Below are 22,646 nucleotides of genomic sequence, written 5' to 3'. Positions count from 1 at the left end.
GATTCTGCATGTTTTTTCTTTTTTTTAAATTTAATTTTGCTTTTTTATACAGCAGGTTCTTATTAGTTATCTCTTTTATACATATTAGTGTATATATGTCAATCCCAATCTCCTAAATCATCCCCACCCCACTCTTCCCCTGGCTTTTCCCCCTTCGTGTCCATACGTTTGTTCTCTACATCTGTGTCTCTATTTCTGCCTTGCAAACCAGTTCATCTATACCATTTTTCTAGATTCCACATATATGCATTAATATACGATAACTGTTTTTCTCTTTCTGACTTACTTCATTCTGTATGACAGTATCTAAATCCATCCACTTCTCTACAGATGACCCAATTTTGTTCCTTTTTGTGGTTGAGTAATATTCCATTGTATGTATGTACCACAACTTCTTTAGCCATTTGTTTGTTGATAGGCATTTAGGTTGCTTCCATGACCTGGCTATTGTAAACAGTGCTGCAATGAACATTGGGGTGCATATCTCTTTGAATTATGGTTTTGTCTGGGTATATGCCCAGTAGTGGGATAGCTGAGTCACATGGTAATTCTATTTTTAGTTTTTTAAGGAACCTCCATAAAGTTCTCCATACTGGCTGTATCAATTTACATTCCCACCAACAGTGCAAGAGGGTTCCCTTCTCTCCACACCCTCTCCAGCATTTGTTGTTTGTAGATTTTCTGATGATGCCCATTCTAACCGGTGTGAGGTGATACCTCACTGTAGTTTTGATTCGCATTTCTCTAATAATTAGTGATGTTGAGCATCTTTTCATGTGCCTCTTGGCCATCTGTATTTCTTCTTTGGAGAAATGTCTATTTAGGTCTTCTGCCCATTTTTTGATCAGGTTGTTTTTTTTTTAATATTGAGCTGCATGAGCTATTTATATATTTTGGAGATTATTCTTTGTCCGTTGATTCACTTGCAAATATTTTCGCCCATTCTGAGGGTTGTCTTTTCAGCTTGTTTGTAGTTTCCTTTGCTGTGCAAAAGCTTTTAAGTATCATTAGGTCCCATTTGTTTATTTTTGTTTTTATTTCCATTACTCTAGTAGGCGGGTCAAAAAAGATCTTGCTGTGATTTAAGTCACAGAGTGTTCTTCCTATGTTTTCCTCTAAGAGTGTTATAGTATCCATTTTTACGTTTAGGTCTTTAATCCATTTTGAATTTATTTTTGTGTATGGTGTTAGGAAGTGTTCTAATTTCATTCTTTTACATGTAGCTGTCCAGTTTTCCCAGCACCACTTATTGAAGAGACTGTCTTTTCTCTGTTGTATATCCTTCCCTCCTTTGTCATAGATTAGTTGACCATAGGTGCATGGGTTTATCACTGGGCTTTCTATCCTGTTCCATTGATCTATATTTCTGTTTTTGTGCCAGTACCATACTGTCTTGATTACTATACTTTGTAGTATAGTCTGAGGTGAGGGAGTCTGATTCCTCCAGCTCTGTTTTTTCCCCTCAAGATTGCTTTGACTATTCAGGGTCTTTTGTGTCTCCACACAAATTTTAAGATTTTTTCTTCTAGTTCTGTAAAAAAAATGTCTTTAGTAATTTGATAGGGATTGCATTGAATCTGTAGATTGCTTTAGGTGGTATAGTCATTTTCACAATACTGATTCTTCCAATCCATGAACATGTTATATCTCTCCATCTGTTTGCATCATCTTGAATTTCTTTCATCAGTGTCTTATAGTTTTCTGAGTACAAGACTTTTACCTCCTTAGGTAGGTTTATTCCTAGGTATTTTATTCTTTTTGTTGCAATGGTGAGTGTGATTGTTTCCTTAATTTCTCTTTCTGATCTTTCATTCTTAGTATATAGGAATGCAAGAGATTTCTATGCATTAATTTTGTATCCTGCAACTTTACCAAATTCATTGATTAGCTCTGGTAGTTTTCTGGTAGCATCTTCAGGATTCTTTATATATAGTACCACGTCATCTGCAAATAGTGACAGTTTTACTTCTTCTTTTCCAATTTGTACTCCTTTTATTTCTTTTTCTTCTCTGATTGTCGTGGCTAGGACTTCCAAAACTATGTTGAATGACAGTGGCAGGAGTGGACATCCTTGTCTTTTTCCTGATCTTAGAGGAAATGCTTTCAGTTTTTCACCATTGAGAATGATGTTTGCTGTGGGTTTGTCGTGTATGGCCTTTATTATGTTGAGGTAGGTTCCCTCTATGCCCACTTTCTGGAGAGTTTTTATCATAAATGGGTGTTGAATTTTGTCAAAAGCTTCTTCCGAGTCTAATGAGATGATCATATGGTTTTTACTCATCAGTTTGTTAATATAGTGTATCACCCTGATGGATTTGCATATATTGAAGAATCCTTGCATTCCTGTGATAAATCCCACTTGATCATGGTGTATGATCCTTTTAATGTGTTGTTGGATTCTGTTTGCTAGTATTTTGTTGAGGATTTTTGCATCTATATTCATCAGTGATATTGGTCTGTAATTTTCTTTTTTTGTAGTGTCTTTGTCTGGTTTTGGTATCAAGGTGATGGTGGCCTCGTAGAATGAGTTTGGGAGTGCTCCTTCCTCTGCAGTTTTCTGGAAGAGTTTCAGAAGGATGGGCGTTAGCTCTTCTCTAAATGTTTGATAGAATCCACCTGTGAAGCCATCTGGTCCTGGACTTTTGTTTGTTGGAAGATTTTTAATCACAGTTTCAATTTCATTACTTGTGATTGGTCTGTTGATATTTTCTATTTCTTCCTAGTTCAGTCTTGGAAGGTTATACCTTCGTAAGAATAACCAAATTCTAAGAATTTGTCCATTTCTTCCAGGTTGTCTATTTTATTGGTATAACATTGCTTGTAGTACTCTCTTATGATGCTTTGTATTTCTGCAGTGTCTGCTGTATCTGCTCTTTTTTCATTTCTAATTTTATTGATTTGAGTCCTCTCCCTCTTTTTCTGTCTGGCTAAAGGTTTATCAATTTTGTTTATATTCTCAAAGAACTAGCTTTAATTTTATTGATCTTTGCTACAGTTTTCCTTCTTTCTATTTCATTTATTTCTGCCCTTATCTTTATTATTTCTTTCCTTCTACTAACTTTGGGTTTGTTTGTTTTTCTTTCTCTAGTTCCTTTAGGTGTAAGGCTAGATTGTTTATTTAAGATTTTTCTTGTTTCTTGAGGTAGGATTGTACTGCTATAAACTTCCCTCTTAGAACTGCTTTTGCTGCATCCCATAGGTTTTGCATTGTCGTGTTTTCATTGTCATTTGTCTCCAGGTATTTTTTGGTTTCCTCTTTGATTTCTTCAGTGATCTCTTGGTTATTTAGTAATGTATTGTTTAGCCGCCATGTGTTTGTGTTTTTACATTTTTTTCCCTGTAATTGATATCTAGTCTCATAGTGTTGTGGTAGGAAAAGATGTTTGATATGATTTCAATTTTCTTAAATTTACGAAGGCTTTATTTGTGACCCAAGATGCGATCCTGGAGAATGTTCCATGTGCCCTTGAGAAGATAGTGTAATTTGCTGTTTTTAGATGGAATGTCCTATAAATATCAATTAAATCTATCTGGTCTACTGTGTCATTTAAAGCTTGTGTTTCCTTATTAATTTTCTGTTTGGATGATCTGTCCATTGGTGTAAGTGAGGTGTTAAAGTCCCCCACTATTATTGTGTTACTGTCGATTTCCTCTTTTATAGCTGTTAGTAGTTGCCTTATGTATTGAGGTGCTCCTGTGTTGGGTGCATATATATTTATAATTGTTATAGCTTCTTCTTGGATTGATCCCTTGATCATTATGCAGTGTCCTTCCTTGTCTCTTGTAACATTCTTTATTTTAAAGTCTATTTTATCTGACATGAGTATTGCTACTCCAGCTTTCTTCTGATTTCCATTTGCATGGAATATCTTTTTCCATCCCCTCACTTTCAGTCTGTATGTGTCCCTAGGTCTGAAGTGGGTCACTTGTAGACAGCATATATCCAGGTCTTGTTTTGTATTCATTCAGCGAGGCTGTGTCTTTTGGTTGGAGCATTTAATCCATTCACATTTAAGGTAATTATTGATATGTATGTTCCTATGACCATTTTCTTAATTGTTCTGAGTTTGTTTTTGTAGGTCCTTTTCTTCTCTTGTGTTTCCCACTTAGGGAAGTTCCTGTAGCATTTGCTGTAGAACTGGTTTGGTGGTGCTGAATTCTCTTAGCTTTTGCTTGTCTGTAAAGCTTTTGATTTCTCCATTGAATCTGAATGAGATCCTTGCCAGGTAGAGTAATCTTGGTTGTAGGTTCTTCCCTTCCACCACTTCAAATATATCATGCCACTCCCTTCTGGCTTGTAGAGTTTCTGCTGAGAAATCAGCTGTTAACCTTAGGGGGGTTCCCTTGTATGTTACTTGTCATTTTTCCCTTGTTGCTTGTAATAATTTTTCCCTGTCTGTAATTTTTGTCAATTTGATTAGTATTTGTCTCAGCGTGTTTCTCCTTGGATTTATCCTGCCTGGGACTCTCTGTGCTTCCTGGACTTGGGTGGCTATTTCGTTTCCTATGTTAGGGAAGTTTTCGACTATAATCTCTTCAAATATTTTCTTGGGTCCTTTCTCTCTCTCTTCTCCTTCTGGGACCCCTGTAATGCAAATGTTGGTGCATTTAATGTTGTCCCAGAACTCTTAGGCTGTCTTCATTTCTTTTCGTTCTTTTTTCTTTATTCTGTTCCGTGGCAGTGAATTCCTCCATTCTGTCTTCCAGGTCACTTATCCGTTCTTCTGCCTCAGTCATTCTGTTATTGATTCCTTCTAATATATTTTTCATTTAACTTATTGTATTGCTCATCTCTATTTGTTCTTTAATTCTTCTAGGTGCTTGTTCTTTAATTCTTCTGGGTCTTTGTTAAACATTTCTTGCATCTTCTCGATCTTTGCCTGCATTCTTTTTCCAAGGTCCTGGATCATCTTCACTATCATTATTCTGAATTCTTTTTCTGGAAGGTTGCCTCTCCACTTCATTTAGTTGTTTTTCTGGGGTTTTATATTGTTCTATCATTTGGTACATAGTCCTCTGCCTTTTCATCTTGTCTATCTTTCTGTGAATGTGGTTTTCGTTCCACAGGTTGCAGGATTATAGCTCTTCTTGCTTCTGCTGTCTGACCTCTGGTGGATGAGGCTATCTAAGAGGCTTATGCAAGCTTCCTGATGGGAGGCATCAGTGGTGGGTAGCGCTGGGTGTTGCTCTGGTGGGCAGAGCTCAGTAAAAGTTTAATCCACTTGTCTGCTTATGGGTGGGGCTGAGTTTCCTCCCCGTTGGTTGTTTGGCCTGAGGCAACCCAGCACTGGAGGCTACAGGCTCTTTGATGGGGCTAATGGCGGGCTCCGGGAGGGCTGATGCCAAGGAGTACTTCCCAGAACTTCTGCTGCCAGTGTCCTTGTCCCCATGGTGAGCCACAACCACCCCCCACCTCTGCAGGAGACCCACCAACATTAGCAGGTAGGTCTGGTTCAGTCTCCTATGGGGTCACTGCTCCTTCCCCTGGGTCCTGATGCACCTACTTTGTGTGTGCCCTCCAAGAGTTCAGTCTCTGTTTCCCCCAATCTTGTTGAAGTCCTGCAATCAAACCCAACTAGCCTTCAAAGTCTGATTCTCTGGGAATTCCTCCTCCCGTTGCTGGTCCCTCAGGTTGGGAAGCCTGATGCGGGGCTCAGAACCTTCACTCCAGTGGGTGGACTTCTGTGGAATAATTGTTCTCCAGTTTGTGAGTCACCCACCCAGCAGTTATGAGATTTCATTTTATTGTGATTAAGCCCCTCCTACCATCTCACTTTGTCTTCTCCTTTGTCTTTAGATGTGGGGTATCTTTTTTGGTGAGTTCCAGTGTCTTCTTTTTGGTGATTGTTCAGCAGTTAGTTGTGATTCTGGTGCTCTCACAAGAGGGAGTGAGCACACGTCCTTCTACTCTGCCACCTTGAACCAATCTCCTTGTATGTATATTCTGATAAGACTGTCTTGTCTTAAATATTTTGGGGGCATCTTATTTTGGAACTGGATTCAGAATCCAGTTATTAGTGACTCAAAGAACTCCATTTCGTTATTTATAGTTCCAATACACTTTTGGCCTGAAAACAACATTGGCCTTGGTTGACCACCCTTTGTAATTATGGGGTTTAGGGCTTGATGATTTTTATCTTTGCCTGAAATATCAATTGTAACCACAAAATATCAAGCTTTGCTATCATAAAGGATAGCCAAACTCATTTGCTGAAAGAAGAGTTTTAAAAATACCTAAGGAAGTCCAGCCTCATTAGAATTAGTGAAATCGAGTTTCATCAGGTGATTACACAAAAAGAGACATCAATTGTCTCTTCAGTATACGAATTTTGCATATTGTTAAAAATCACATTTTAAGCTTATAGCTTTTATACTGTATATTAATGATTAAAAAGTTGATAGGACATTGATAGCTACAGTCAGTTCAGATTTTTTCATTAGTTCTTATGTTGAAATAATTAATTACAACTTTCAAAATTTAGCAGGTTGAAGTCAAGTTGATATTTAAACATTAATTTGCAAAACAGAATTTTAGTTATGTTTATATATGATTATAGTATAGTCATTGATATGCGATTATGGGATAAAAGGTATGAAGACGTATTGTGATAAATTCATTACAAAGTAATACATTTTCTCTTGCCCACTCAGGTAATTTAATTAATTTCAGTCGCAAAATAGCATTCTAATTCACAACATGGTTTCATATCTTTATCCTCATTTCACAGTAGAAAGCTGTGACTTATGGAAATACACTTTTAAGACTCTTTTCTTTGTCAAGGGTTTTTTTATGTTTGGTATTTTGCAATTTCAAAGCACTTTTCTTTCAACTCAGCCTTCTCATTATGTTTGGTATTTGTTACCCACATTCTAAAAACCCAAGATACAAAAATGTTAATTGGCTTCCTCAAAGGCCAAAGAAAATATCAATAACAGACTCTACTAGAATAAAGTTCTTAAGATTGTGGCAAAGCCACAAAACTACTCCAAACATAATTCCCTTCATTAACTAATTATGTTTTGTAAAGAGATAATAGTCGTACAGTACAACCATTGTTTTAATTCTATTCTGAAGATGGATTTTAAGTGTGAAACCACATGCAGTTAAAACTTTTGTATTTAGGGATGAAAAAACAGAACAAAACACCCCCAAAGTCTAACAAACCTAACACTACCATTCAAAGACCAGTGCAGAGAAAATAACATTTTTCATTTGCAGAAAATATTTTAAAATCTCACATATTTAGTAGGTATGAATAGAACACTCTTATGGGGCAAGAAGACATTTTGGATACAAGACTCCGGATTAAGCAATGACCAAGCAGACTGCTGTCAGGGGTTCTCTATTGCTGTTCCCAGGTAGATATTTAGGTAAATCATCCACCAGACAAAAGAATAAACGTAAAATCCCTAAATTATGTGTGATTCATATCTTTTTTTTATAAATGAGCAAGAAGGTAAGCTCATATTTCAGTGATCAATGAATGCAAAAATGAAAGGTTTTAAGTTAATAAATGCATAGGAGTTCATAGAATACAATGGAATAAACATAGAATCTTGAAAGAAAATCAGGTGGTGTTTCTAGGGAGCAAATTTCATTAGGTAGGATCAAATGTACTTACATCCCTCTCTGCATTTTAAGAGAAGAACTAAATGCCTTATTTCTGAAAATAGGATCAGGACTGAAGTCAAGCATCTGATTCAAACACCCCCTCTGACACTGACCAGATGAATAATGTTTCACTTTGACCTTTCTTTGAAAACATGATGTGCAGATTTCCAATTAAGGTACATTATGTAGCTTTAATCATAGCTACCAACATCACGTCAGCATGCTAGGTGGCAAAGATAAGATATTATTTGTACAGTGACATAATAAAATACAATATAGCTTTACCCTTTCAAATGGTAACACATCAGATATTACTTTATATACTCAGAAAAAAAATAAAAACACCACATTTCAAAACCTTTAGTTTCAGTTCAACACATGGCATGCTTAATCGTTTCAGCACATCTAATTCTTTTTAATAAGTGTTAAAACTGAAAGCAAGACAGGTAGGTATTAAAAATATATTGGAACATCTTAAAATTACCAGCCCTAACAGTGGAAATAAAATGACGGCGATTAAAAGTAATAAAGGTTATTAAAAGTTAAGGGCCTTTGAGGCTAAGAAGTCATGTTAGACTGTCAATTGTTTTCCCCATGGTGGGAAGTCAGTTAGAAATTAAAAAAAAAATCTAGTAGTTTAGTTGTGGTCAAAGAAAGAGTCAGTGGAGGATGGGGAGGTTTCAGCAACATGCTGGTAGAAAAAAAGAGACTTACATAGTCTGGGAGGGCAGTGAAATGGAAGGCGTGGTAACCTCGCTCACTTAGTTGTCATTTTTGATTTTCAATGACATTTTTTTCATTCTTTCGCCTAGTAAAGATGACAGAAGTTCCTAATTTATTATCTGACGTCTATTCCTCTTCCTAGATTTAAGAGAGTTTAACTGTAAAATATCAAGTCATCATATCCAAATACAGACACTTTGAAAAAAACTACAGCACCGATGTTGCATGCATTCAATTATACTTCTCATAACTGCATCCACAAACCAGAGATAAGGACATGGGGGAAAGATTCAGCGAGCACAGCCCAGGAGGCTGGGGGAGAAAGGGGAAATCTGCAGGGTCTTCAGATTAAAGCAGTAGGAGGGAGGGGCTCATAACAAAGAGTCACGTTCTTCCTGAAAGGCTGTGAGCCATGGATTCTAGGAGAATGCAGAATTCAAGTCCTCTGCATGGCTCTAGGATCCATATACTCTATAGGTACAAACGGAGCTGGTCAAAATGTAAATGACACTCCACAAGAGAGATTCTCTCCTTAGATGCCTTCTGCTGCTCAGGGCTGGGCTGCATTTTAGATGATGAGAGAAGGATCATTGATACTTCTATAAACATGAACCTGGCAGATTGGTTGGGCTTGACTGAAGGCATAAAAAAAGTGCAGTGTAAATTTCTGTTCTGTGTGTAAATCACAGCACAGCCAGATCAGAGCAGGCAAAGTCATGGGGCCCCGGACGTTTCCTTCTAATTCTCCTCTTTGGTTGCACTTCATTCAGCATGTGTTGGGCTGGCCTGCTGAAGGTGCGCAGGAAATATTTGTGAATAAATGAATGAAGAGACTGCATAACTTAAATTCCTTGAAGAAAACCACCCTGATGGGGAAAACCCTCAATTCTACAGCTGATTTGTACATCTTCAGGAGCATGAGGGCGGTATTAAAAACAGTAGAAAAGAAAAAAATAGGGAAGACTTATCGTAAGAGCAAAGGGAAAAAAAGGAGAAAGCAGTAATATTGAAGAACGCCCCCAAACAGACAATGTAATGCCAAAGTCATCTCCAAGCACTGCAAATGTTGCTCAGTAGCAAAATACTGGAATTTGGATTTTAGTTCTGTAGTGGCAAATACCACATCTGTTCATGTGGTCTCATACAAATACTTTCCTATTCTCATGCATAATCTCAGATTCTTTGCTAGGTGCATGGTATTTATTATTAAAGAAACTATCTCTGGAGGAGGTTTAAAGTGAAAAGGTGTCTGAAATTTAGCTAGGATCATTCACAGGATGAACAAATCTAAATAACGTCTAGTTCGTTTCCATAGGTATGCATTCATCGGATTATGTTTATTTTGAAAAACAAATCTCCTGCAAGATATTTTAACTATAAGAGATTATTATTATTACTGAAGAAGCATCAAGACAGAATCATCTTAGTTCAATTACCATTGTTAAAAATTAAGGTACCATTAGCATAAAAATGTTGATGAGTGGCTTCCAGCTTTGGGGCTGGCTTTACTGTGAACTGATCTCAATATAGGATCGTTTATAGAGTGCGACCATAATGAGAGCACATAGAAAGGGGAAGAAAGTTCTCTGCACCCAGCTCATCAGTATGCAGCTCCGCTCTCAGAGAAACACACAGAGGAGCCGGTCCTTCAAGGGCAACTTCCTTGCCTGAGTGCAATCTGTCCATGCCAGTTAACAAGAAGCCAGCAGCTGCTTCTGGAGGGAATCCCCTTCCAGGAGCCAGGAATCCAGGCCCATAACACATGTGGGTAAGAGTAGATCAAGTCTGCCTTGAGAGGAGACCCACACCAGTCTAGTTCCTATAACATCTGGCTCTGTTCTCTGCTTCGGACGGACCACACATGGGTAGGTCTGGAGAAATGTAAGGACATTGTGTGAAATGCACTTGGCAGGGTTTGGGGAAAGACTGATCTGTAGGGTGTTGGCTTCTCCAAAGTTATCAGTGAGAACTAAGACTATCAAGTCTATTGATGGCAAGACCCCAAAACCTAACTGGTTGCTACTCTGAGCTGCTTCTGCTTTACCTGATGAGAAGGAAATTCACATGTTCGTACTGACGGCCCCACTGCAGAAGAGTACCTGCCAAGCAATTTATGAAATTCTGGTGGTTTCAAAAACAAAAACAAAAACCCACTCTTCAGACAAGTTAAATCTCTCAACATGAGGGCACAACAGCAAGCCCAGGGAAGCACAGGTGTTTTCAGATTCATTTCATACCTACATCTCACTCAGCGTTAGGACTAAACCAAGTGGTAAGAGGGAGTGCACCCAGGGCTGCAGGCTTCTGCTTGCAGGCAACTTCCGTTTTCTCCTAAGGAGAAACATTTGGCCATGTGTTCCCTCTAAGCAACGCCTGCAAAAGCTGGCTGACCTAATTTAAAATATGAGCTCTCATTGCATGAACCTCTTCCAAACCTTCACTATTTTTTGTTCGTTCAGACCTTATTCCATAAAAAGTCAGCCCATCTTTTTCCAGTCCTAGTGACCTGCATTCTCTCCTTCCCGGAAGCATGTCACTTCTCCTGCTAGCCTCTGCCTTAATCACTTTTATTTGTGGGACGCTAGGGAGGGGATGGGAATGCTTCGAGTAGGGAAGAAAATAACTCTTAAAAAAATCATTCTTATTATGATCATGTTTAGATGAAATATGGGGCTTGCCATCAACAAAATTACAAAACAATTCCACTGGGAGTCCAGACGGTTCAGGGTAATTCATCTATGAAAAAGTGAACTTTAATTGTTACTCTTGGCAGCAATCTAAGAGAAGAGTGAAATATTATACTAAATATTGCCACGTGCAATAGTAAAATGCTCTTTCCTCCCTGCCAGAAGCAGTGTATGGCCCCCTTCAGACTCAGGTTTGGATCTGGTGATTTAGTCTAAATCCTCGGCTTCCCCCTCTCCAAAACCAACAGAGGTTTTCAAAAGAGTTGCATTTTTTATTAGAACCATTTGCTCCTTTTAAGTTGCCAAAAAGGAGTAAGTAAAACTAAGACTTTTATTTGGGTTAAAGTTGATTCCTCAGCCTCATTGAGGTCAATGTACTTAGTCTGTGAACCTTCTACTAAGAAGTTCATTGCAGTGTTGAACCAGCCAGTGTTTTGATCCCTTCTTCCCCCCTCCCCAAACCCAACCCCTTGGCTGCCTGCATTTATAGAGTCGGGGCTGGAAGCATGGGGAAGCTAATCAAAAGGAAACATACATATGGCAAATTACATCCTGGATTTTCTAGAACAATTGAAATTTCAAGTATTTTTGATGCTGCACATAACATTTGCTATTCTGGTACCACGTGTCTTGATTTGAGCTTCAGAAAATGTGATCCCAACAGGTATTTACAATGCTTTAGATTAAAAGCTCATTGAACACTGCTGCATTATATAGTTTACAAGCACAGAAAGGTATTTGATAATACTCGAAAGCAGAGGGACATTCTTGTTTTCTAAAAGTGAAGTCTTCAGTGAAGATGTTAATCAAAGAACTCTTTTATATGGCGCTGGTTCCCTGGCATATTGATAGGTTTTGGCAAAGCATGATTAGTAAGCTGCTTGCAAATAATTTTTAAAATTACACTTTACATTTTCAGCATGAATATTTATATACATTGGGTATAATACACTAAGGATATATTAAAATCATATGTAACATATCCTATGTAGATAATATTATCCAGCTTCTAAATTGTTTAAGTTGCGGAAGTTAGGGCCCAGAAAAATTAAATGACTTGCCCAGGATTATTCAGCTTATTACCAATGATCTGAGGACCAGAACTATAATTTTTAAGTAGATATTCCTTATGTTATAGAATACTGTTTTTCATCCATAGGGATATATAATGATACAAAGATTATTTGGGAGTAAATTTAAGTCTGCAGATACAACAAAAAGTAATCTTTGTTGTAAATTAAATTAATGGATTAAAATTTAGATGATCTGAAACCTGAGTAAAGATACTACACTATAGGACAACTACTTTATATAATTATTTTCTTTTGATTATAGCATATGTTATGGATGACAATAAACAAAATGGCTACCATTAGTAAGACAGCTTGATGGAACTAGAATCCCCAACAGCCAGGGGAAAAATAGTCAGCACTTATTTACATCCTGTGCATACTTGCCTAAGACTGCGCATTGTAAAGCTTCATAAGAACTTTTAGTTTATGTAAAGTAACGTCTTAGAATTATGCCTGTTTTTCTGTTTGTGGAAGGTTTGAAAAAAAAAAAAACAACAAAAACAAAATATGTAGAAAAGCATAGCCTAGCAACTAACAGTGCTACCCTCAAACGAACAAAAGATACCAGCTATTATTAACTGGAAGTAATCACTCCAGAAGGTAAGGAATTTTTAAATACATTGTTACAAATACCACTCAGATAATCGATGACACCAAAGAATAAACTAATGAGGAGCCCCATAGGTCGACAATACTTGGGAGTTGGTTACCTTTAAAGAAACTGACCTATGATGTGGGAAGCCAAGGAAATCTGCCTTAAATGTGTTGTTTTAATTTAAAAAAAAAAAAAAAGGAACCTGCCTTTTTTTTTTCTACTAAGAGGTCAAGCTCTTCCTGTGTCAGTACAAAATTTAAAGTTTCTTTGGATGGGTTCTATTTCCTGCTCTCCATTTAAAATGGGGGAAAAATAAAAATATTTTGCCTGTGACAAAATATGAAAGAAGTTCTCACCCTTAAAACCAGCAGCATTGGTTTTCCAGTCATTAGCGTTCAAATGTCCTGCACGGGAAGTCCTTACAATAACATGCTGCACGTCTCTCCAGGTCAGAAACGGACTGGGGAAAGACAAGGTAAGAATCATTGTACCAAAAAAAAAAAAAGATGGGGGAAGCAGAGAGTCACAAGCAAATTAAAAAAGCAAAAGCAGAAGGGCAAAGTACTAAAAACAAAGGGTCAGCGATTTGGGTTTGGGATAAACAAATGCCAAATGCCGCTCCTGTTCTCATCTTGGAGAAGTGACATTAGTCTCAGGGAGGCAGAAAATGTAACCTTTAATTTGAGAAATAATGTGATATTAGTCAGTGTAAGTTTTTAAAAGGGTGAAGATTTCCAGTTTTCTCAACAAAATGGCTCCCAATTCTGGCCCTGTCATCCTTCGTGTAGACTCTTGCATCATCATTAGAAAATTACAACAAGCTAAAATCAAAACTGAAGGGCTCTTGAACATTCCTTGTTCAGTTGTTTAGCCAGGCACTTGATTTTAATTTAACAAAGAACTTAGCAATGTTAACCATTCTGGATGGATGTGTGGGATACAGAAAAAGTCTCAACTGAAACCAAGTCTTCATTTTCAGTGTTCTCAAAGGAAGAGGATGTGGTACAGAGCCCCAAACCGGGTACACAGAAAACTATGGGAGTGTCTTAATTTGCAATAAATAGTTATTAAATTATTGGATACCTATTTCTTATGGCTGTTGGCACTGAAGATCACAAAGACACTACTGAATGGGAGATACTTTCATCAAAGAACTGCAATACTAATAAACACACAGAAAACAAATCCAAGTACATATACACAGTCTTTTGTTCTCTTTCAAAGAACATGTTATTTACTAAAGGCATTTGACTCAGTGCATGCATGAAATTCTCTAATCAGGATACTTATTCAATTCAGTCTTGAATGTGAGGTGTGACAATTTTTTTACTTAACTAGGAAATATGGCAACTTATCATGCAGCTTGTGTAGTTATTTTCTTTGCTTCTCACCTGCCATCTTCATTTTAGAAGGATATTTGCAAAGGATGGGTCGGAACATTTGAAGGAGGAGAGACAATGACTTGCTACCTTCCTAGAAGTGTGACAGGGGCATGTGGTAATCTCTGTACCCCCTCGTATGGGCACATATACACACTGGTGTCTCCCAGGCAGAGGGAGAACGTGGTATCTTTATAGCTAATTTTCAATGATGAAGCTGCACACTGCTTCACTTGATACTACATTTTCCTATCACACTCAGCATATATGTGTTTTTGAGGGTGGCCTCGTAATGAGAGGGGGCCCAGTGATCAGATTCTGGTTCCTTCATTTTCTACGTATGTGAAATTGACTTCCCAAAGTGTCAGTTTCCCCACTTAGAATGTGGATGTTAATATCTACTTTACTTCGTTGTACCAACTGAATCAAAGTATAGTTGTCCCTTGAACAACGCGGAGGTTAGGGGCACCGACCCCTGAGCAGTCAAAAGTCTGAGTATAACTTATAGTTGGTCCTCCGTAGCCACGGTTCTGCATCCATATATTCAACCAGCAGTGGATCATGTACTACGTATTTAATGAAAAAAATCTGTGTATAAGCGGACCTGTGCAGTTCAAACCTACGTTGTTCAAGAGTCAACTGCCATGCCAAGTACTTAACCTTGTTCCTGGTGCATAATAAACCATTATAAGTGGTAGACAGTACATCATTTTGCTAAAGTAAGAGCCACAGCTCCTATTAAGTGATTTGAAAATGAAGGAGATGGGGAGAGAAAAGTACTACAGAGTTCTTATACCTTTTTGTTATGTTCTCAGATTCCAAATAAAAGAGAAATATTACTGCCATTTTCAAAGCTTCTATAAGGGACAAGATAGGATCTCGACTATTTTGTAAGGTTGCATTAATAGAAGAACTTATACTAAGGGATTAAAACCCATCCACGTGAGTTTGAAAGATATGAGAACAATGGAAGCAGAATTATTTTTGTTTTGATACAACACTTGTTAGGAGCCAACTTTAGAACCTGACAAGGCACAAAACTCTGAATAAAGGGAGGGAGGTTGTGTGATGAATCCCAGGAGGCACGGAAGTTTTGCTTCTAAAACAGTTGGTATGATTTGGCCCTTAGCTGCCTAATAGTGAATCCACAACAAAATTTAACAGAGCCCATGCACTACAGTCAGGAAAATTAGGAGAATGAGTCCAGGGAAAATTCTGAATGCTACTCTCAACATAAGACGTTCTAGCTCTGCCTGAAATGCGATGCTAATCTCCATTCCCTTTTCCAGTGTAGTTACTTGGGTGAGGGGCGAAAACAACAGAAAAGCTCAGTCTGGAAAGTCATTCCAGCCCCTTATTTATGGGAAAGCAAAATCCTCTCAAGTGAACATGTATGTTTTTATTTTTTCATGAGCAAACAGCAAGACCCCTAAAAGTACACTTGGATGTGATAAATATGTCTAACTCAACCTTGTAATTTTAAAATAACATTTAACACACAGTTAAACCTTTCACATTTTAAATGTTATCCTTCAGGGAAAAAAAAGAAAAGAAAAGAAACAACACAAGCTTCCCTGTTACCTATCACCAGGGCAAAATTCCTTTAGAAATATCAAGCACAAGTTTCTGGTCACTGGGAGACCATTTCCCTAGTGACCCTTAGCTCTAAAAATAGAATAATAACAACAGAACAGGAAACACTTATCTTGTAGCTTAAGCAGTTGTATTCAGGCAGATTCAGGAAGCCTCCTGCATTCAACTCAGCCTGAAGAAATGAGAGTTACTTGCTCTCATGCTGAGTTGCACAAACTAATTCTTCTTGGAGTGCTTGTAATTAGAAGGGAGAAATGACCTTCAGGAAATTGAAACTACACATGGAGAGGAGGCATTCAGATAATTTTACTGTGACATTTGATAATGTACAACTTCAGAAATGATTTAATTTCAAAATTTCCTGAATTTCACCAAAATAAAGGGAGAAAGATAATATGGGAAACCAATGGATTTTTGAATCAGTGGTGTTCCTACCTGTGGGAGGGTAATTAATTATAGCTCAGGAAATAGCCATAGGTTAAGTGGCTAGTCTCCTGAGAGGACTTTTATTTAGGGGAAAGTCTGATTCACATTTCATGACCTATTTGTATTTATGCTCACAGGGATGATGTAGGAATGAAGAAGTCATCAAACGTGGGGTAAACCACATACAGAGTGAAAGAAGAGTGCCCTGTGCCGTGAGCGCCACAGTCCACAATGGTAACATAGGACCTCCTAAAACTTACCCCTTCCTGCCAATTACCCTGGACCCACACTCCAGTGGCCTCTGGAAACCAATACCCCTTTCACCGCCAAAGCACCAAAAGATTTGGGGCAAATAATAATCAAAAAGGCCAAAAGTCTAACCAACCTAGAAAAAAAGAGCAGTTTCTCTCAACTCTGAGCCCGGTGACCACCAGTCTCATAATGAGCCTCCAGGAGTTACGCCACATACCCCTAAGGTTTCTTCCTGGAATTACTGACAGTTACCCCTGAATAACAATATACACTAAAAGGTCACATTTATAAATGCCTGCAAAACGTGGCTAGTTAACCATGACCTTTCAAGGCAATACAACGTACATGATTTTCTGGGGAGTCCTGTAGGTATCATCTTTTCCTGTAAGGAAGTTTTGCATCCTTTGATGACCGCAAAATAATAACCAACATTTAGTGAACACTTGGCCAGGGAGAGGTACTGTATGTTGTATATGCACTATCATTGTGTAATCTAAAAAAAATCACATGATAGAGGTAAAATTTTTATTCCCATTTCACAGATGACAAAAGTGAGACTTTGAGTTCCACACAGTAACTCAGGGACATATAGGTAGGTCGTGGTAGAGCTACAATTCAAACCAGCTGCACTTGGCTATGATAGTATGCTATCAATCACTATTTAATACCATCTCCACATGGACCCATAAAGGTGAAATGAATGTACACACAGTGGCTTGTCAGGTGGTTCTCTAACAGCTGGATCAGGAAGCCAAGTGTGGCATGTTCTGTCCTCACGGTCATACAATTTTTGTGCCCATACTCTCTCTCTCTCTCTCAACTCAGTTGGCTGAGTTTTGTTTGCAACAGAATTCAGGAGATTCTTGAGTCCTAATTTGATTTTCAGGTTCCAAAGGCCTAACTTCGGCACATTCTATCAAGAAGGTAAACAGAAAGATACTGAACTAGGAAAAATCATACTCTTTTTATAAAATAATATTTTATACTAGATGTCATAACATTGTATCTTTTCTTAACATTTGCTATGAACTTGTCACCTTGCCTGACACGCTCACACTTTGATGTGGTTTAAAGCCTGATTAGGTAACTCTTCTCCAATAAGGGAACCTCAGCTGAACCTCATCTCAAATACTTCTAGTCTCCAGCTGCAAAAATAGGATCACGAACGACACTATCACTACCTGGTGTTTGTATTACATTTTTGTTCTGAGCAGTTCAAAGTATTTCATGGGCCCAAAGTATTTCATGGGTTTTAGAAGAAGTAGGACATATCCCGGGAGAGACATTCTGTCTAGTGCTTCTTGTTGGACGTCTAAGTGCAACTGCTAGCACTTAAAAAAAGAATTCCCTACTTAAGAGTTTTCCCAGATAATTCTGCACACTTGTGAATAAACCTGTACCTGGTGGTCCTTAAAAACAAGGACCAAGGGCTTCCGTGGTGGCGCAGCGGTTGAGAGTCCGCCTGCCGATGCAGGGGACACGGGTTCGTGCCCCGGTCCGGGAAGATCCCCCATGCCGCGGAGCGGCTGGACCCGTGAGCCATGGCCGCTGAGCCTGCGCGTCCAGAGCCTGTGCTCCGCAACGGGAGAGGCCACAACAGTGAGAGGCCCGCGTACCACAAAAACAAAAAAAACAAAAACAAGGACCAATTTTAAATCCTGAGTGACTGATTCACCTGCATTTACTAAAGAGAAAAAAGAACTCACCTTCCCCCCGCAAGCCCCCAGATGGATCTATCATCATAGGCAGTTTAAGGACAACTGATAAAAGGAAAAATGAATACACATCTTATTATAGAAAAAGAATAGATCAATAAGAGGAGCAATAGCGAATCCAGATAATGAAAACCATTTCCTAAACAGGACAATCATCTTTAAATACAAGAGTGATTCCATCTAAAGCAAGGATGAGCGATTACGTGGACCAGACCTATAGGGAAACAGCATGAGCAATCAGCAATCATCAAATATCCAGCTTACTAGTCAACCAAACATCCAAGGCCAAAGCAGTCTCCTTTTATGTTTCTCAAGATTGTGTAAAGGGAAAATGGGAATCAGTAGCCAGAAAATGAATGCCATTGTACAGATGCTAAATAAGTCAGCAATTATGGGAAAGGATTCATTTTGAGCTGGAAGAACCAAGATGAGGCAGAAGTGTTTAAAGCCTGCAGAGATTGAGGAAAAACATTACTCTGACTGCAGCCAGTGTGTGCCAACGATGATTCAAGAATAAAATACAGACCTTTCAACAAAGGAAGCCAATCTTCTTTTGTCAGGTAATGAAGAGCCCAAAGGGATCGCCAGGTGGTGAGTCCCACTACGAGCAGGAGTGTATCCCTAATGGGAGTGTGTTTGTTCTGTGTTCTATATTAATTCAAAAGTCCCGGGTCTAAAGCTGGGTTGCGGTAACAGAAAACACAGTTAATAATACCTCCAGATTTAGAAATATGATTTGTATTGGTAGCACCAGGATCCCTGCTTATGATCCATCCACACCTGAATGAAAGCAGAAAAGATAAAAGAAAAAACTGGTTTGAGATCACCTAAGTCAAATTTTTGTTTTACTCCTTTGTGAAGCCACTCACTGATTCCCTGAATTTAGTCTAAACCAAAGGTGTGGGAATTTGGTTTATAAACACACTTACGATAGCCCCCAATTTACAAAGAAAAATTCTGTCATTTAAACTGAAGTGTCTCCTTTCCATTATAAATCCCAGCTTATCTGTAGGATTTGTCATTATACCTGAAAGACATCAATAAGTTTTCTGCAGCCTTAAAAATGATTATTTTGTTTGTAAGCTCAATAATCATTTCCTTGAAATACTTTGTTATGTAAATGCTTATGGAGTGGTCAGCCAGAGGTACACTAAGTTGAGATCACACGCATTGAAATCAATTCATGATCACGGAACTTTCTTTCCACCTGCTCTTGTGGTACACTCAATTCCCTCTGAGAATATTACCCTGAGACTATAAATTCTGGCCATTCTAAAGCCCTCTCTCCTAAAAGGAACCCTCTGTTGGTGGGAATGTAAATTGGTGCAGCCACTATGGAAAACAGTACTGGAGGTTCCTAAAAAAACTAGAAATAGAGTTGCCGTATGATCCAGCAATCCCACTCCTGGGCATATACCTGGAGAAAACTCAAATTCGAAAAGATACATGCACCCCAATGTTCATGGCAGCACTATTTACAATAGCCAAGACATGGAAGCACCTAAGTGTCCATCGACCAAAGAAGATGTGGTATATATATACAACGGAATGTTACACAGCCATAAGAAAGAATGAAATAATGCTATTTGCAACAACATGGTTGGACCTAGAGATTATCATACTAAGTGAAGACAGACAAAGACAAATATCATATGATATCACTTATATGTGGAATCTAAAAAAATGATACAAATGAACTTAATTACAAAACAGAAATAGATCCAGACATAGAAAACAAACTATGGTTACCAAAGGGGAAAGGTTGGGGTGGGGGAGGGATAAATTAGGAGTTTGGGATTAACATATACACACATATATAAAATAACCAACAAGGACCTACTATATAGCACAGGGAACTATACTCAATATTTTGTAATAACCTATAAGGGAAAAGAATCTGAAATGCATATATATACACACACATATATATATGTATATATAACGGAATCACTTTGCTGTATACCTGAAACTAACACAACATTGTAAATCAATTATACTTCAATAAAAAATAAAAATAATTTAAAAAATAGGCCTCTGTCTTTATGCAACCATAACCTGGAATCTAAATCTGACTCTCTTTTTTGTCCCCAATCTTTGAAATTGTTTGAAGTAGACCAGATGTGTTGGTATGAGAGCTTCCTCCCTAAGTTTATCCTGGTCAAGCTGGGAGAAACTCAGGTCTGGGAAAGAAACTGGAGGACACAGCTTACTCCCCCTTTTCTGCTAATTTTGTAGGCTACCTAACACTGGGCATGAATAAATACATAATTCTAAGGTAACTGACCTTGTCCTGCAGAAGGACACTGTGGCCCCCGTTATTTATTTCTAATTAAATTTTTTTAAAAATAAATTTATTTATTATTTTTGGCTGTGTTGGGTCTTTGTTGCTGTGAGCGGGCTTTCTCTAGTTGCAGCGAGCGGGGGGCTACTCTTCATTGCAGTGTGCGGGCTTCTCATTGCGGTGGCTTCTCTTGTTGTGGAGCATGGGCTGTAGAGCGCACAGGCTTCAGTAGATGCAGCACGTGGGCTCAGTGTGGCTCACGGGCTTAGATGCTCTGCAGCATGTGGGATCTTCCTGGACCAGGGCTTGAACCCTGTCCCCTGCATTGGCAGGCGGATTCTTAACCACTGCGCCACCAGGGAAGCCATCTAATTTAAATTTGTTCTCAAAATAATAATAAACATAGTTTCTAATCACATGAGAATGGTATAAATTGTGCTTTAGAGTCAGGAAGACTTCGGGTAAATCATGACCTGCTACTTAATAGGTCTGTCACCCTAGTAGCCTATTTACTAAAATTCTCTGGACTCAGTTTCCCACCTGAAATGTGGAGACAAATTCATTAGCTCAAATTCTTGGTTGCAAGAATTTGAGGTAATGAATATAAAGTGCCTGGCACATGAAAGGTTCTCAAAGACAGCAGTCATTATGGTACTTGAACAACCTATCATCCCAGAAAAATTCAGAAGAACCACTTTCTGAATTTATACTAGCATCTGATGAATTGTCACTTAATTAAGCTAAGTTTTCCTCTATGCTCCTAAATTTTAATAGCATGTTTTTTAGTTTCTGTAATAGATGAACAAAATAGCATCTTCAACACCTTGGTATATTTCTGCTTAGTGAAATAATAATGCTACTAAGATGTGTCAAAAAGCTCTGGTTTTAAAAGCTGATGGTGGAGGCAGCAACTGGTTGGGAAAGAACTGTTTGTACCCGCTGTGACTGTAATAAACCCTCTCTATTTGTGGGAAGATTTTCCCTTTTGATGGTTGGCCATTGATGTGATGTTGTAAAGGATGGTGAATTGTTCTTTGGTTTGATATCCTAGTGCTTTTCAAGTACCAAATGTTAGGATGAAGACTTTGAACGTACTTATTCGCTTAACTGAACTACCGGACTGAAGTGTTTTGAAACTTTTTCTACATAGTTTGAGGATCTGCAGAGTTCTTACCTCAAAAGCCAGCAGGTGAACCCTTGGACAGGCAACAAAAAATATTTGGTTGCATCTCTGTTATCACTATTATTTTAAATTACTTTACAGCATTTTTCTCTCATTATATTTTTCCTATTAAGTACAAAGAATGAAAATGATCCTTTTCTACATGCTTATGTTTTTAAACAAAGGTTTTCAAAGTTCAGCTTTAATTTTAAACTTAAATGAAAATGACTAAGCATTTTGGATTCTAGAATTTTAAGTAAATGTTATTCTATTTTAGACACTCCTGGTTCATTATGTAAACTCCTAGCAATCTTTTTAATTATTAGACTTCAACAGTAACGAAAAATATTTTTCAAAAATTTCATGCTACACACACATACACACACTCTGAGGAAAAGATCAACTGAGATGAATAGAAATCTATTACAACAGTTTTGGAGGTATTTTAAATAACCCTATGGCTGATGTGACTGGACTGAAAAAAATAATGTTTAATTTTCCCATACTTCACATGAAGAAAACAAAGCTGGCTTGTCACCTAAAGGAAAGTAGAGGGAATAAAAGTAACAAAACACCTCAAACCTCAGCCCTGTTTCCCTGTCTCCCAAACTAAAGACTCAAGACATTGATGGGCAAAATGCAGGTACATAATTCCCTACTGGACAAGAACTCCTTTTTTATTTTCAAGGCAGCCCACGTATTAACTCCGATATCTCTCCTGTCCCTATTATCAGTGTCTCAATTCCCAGAAACAGTGGCAGAAAATAGAGGATAAATTCCAACTTTCTTTTCTATTGCCTCCCCTACTCTATATGTTGGGATGCCAAAATCATGTCTTTCCAGTGAGGGGTGCACAAGAGACAGAGTTGTGACTAATAAAACATAAGTGGGAGTCTACTGAGCATTTCTGAGAAAGTCTCTGCTTTCCTACCACAGGCACTGCCTAATCCTCCTTCACTCTTTCCTTCCTCTTTTTAACTGAATGTGGATGTGATGGCTGGCGCTACAGCAGCCATTAAGAAAAAGTCAAGAGATAACACAGACTTTGGCCTTGGTAGCCTTGGGCTTCTGAACCAACATCTTCACTTGTGGATGTCCTGTTGTACCACCCACACATAGCTATTAAATACAATTTCTAAAATATGTAT

General features: G+C 38.1%; 1 protein-coding gene across 3 annotated transcripts in view; it reads right to left on the bottom strand.

The window, feature by feature from the left end:
* Positions 1 to 22,646, bottom strand: part of PCSK5 (proprotein convertase subtilisin/kexin type 5) — a 445,528-nt gene that overhangs the window by 194,925 nt on the left and 227,957 nt on the right. For all 3 annotated transcript variants that reach the window (XM_049710824.1, XM_033440255.2, XM_004276376.4), the window contains exon 10: positions 13,047 to 13,150. In XM_049710824.1, the coding sequence (XP_049566781.1) occupies positions 13,047 to 13,150 (104 nt within the window). The remainder of the gene's footprint in view (positions 1 to 13,046; positions 13,151 to 22,646) is intronic.

The sequence above is a fragment of the Orcinus orca genome, chromosome 6 (genome assembly GCF_937001465.1).
Source record: "Orcinus orca chromosome 6, mOrcOrc1.1, whole genome shotgun sequence".
In the NCBI taxonomy this organism is placed as follows: domain Eukaryota; kingdom Metazoa; phylum Chordata; class Mammalia; order Artiodactyla; family Delphinidae; genus Orcinus; species Orcinus orca.
Note: the sequence above shows the minus strand (reverse complement) of the source record. Positions and strands in the feature narration are given on the sequence as shown.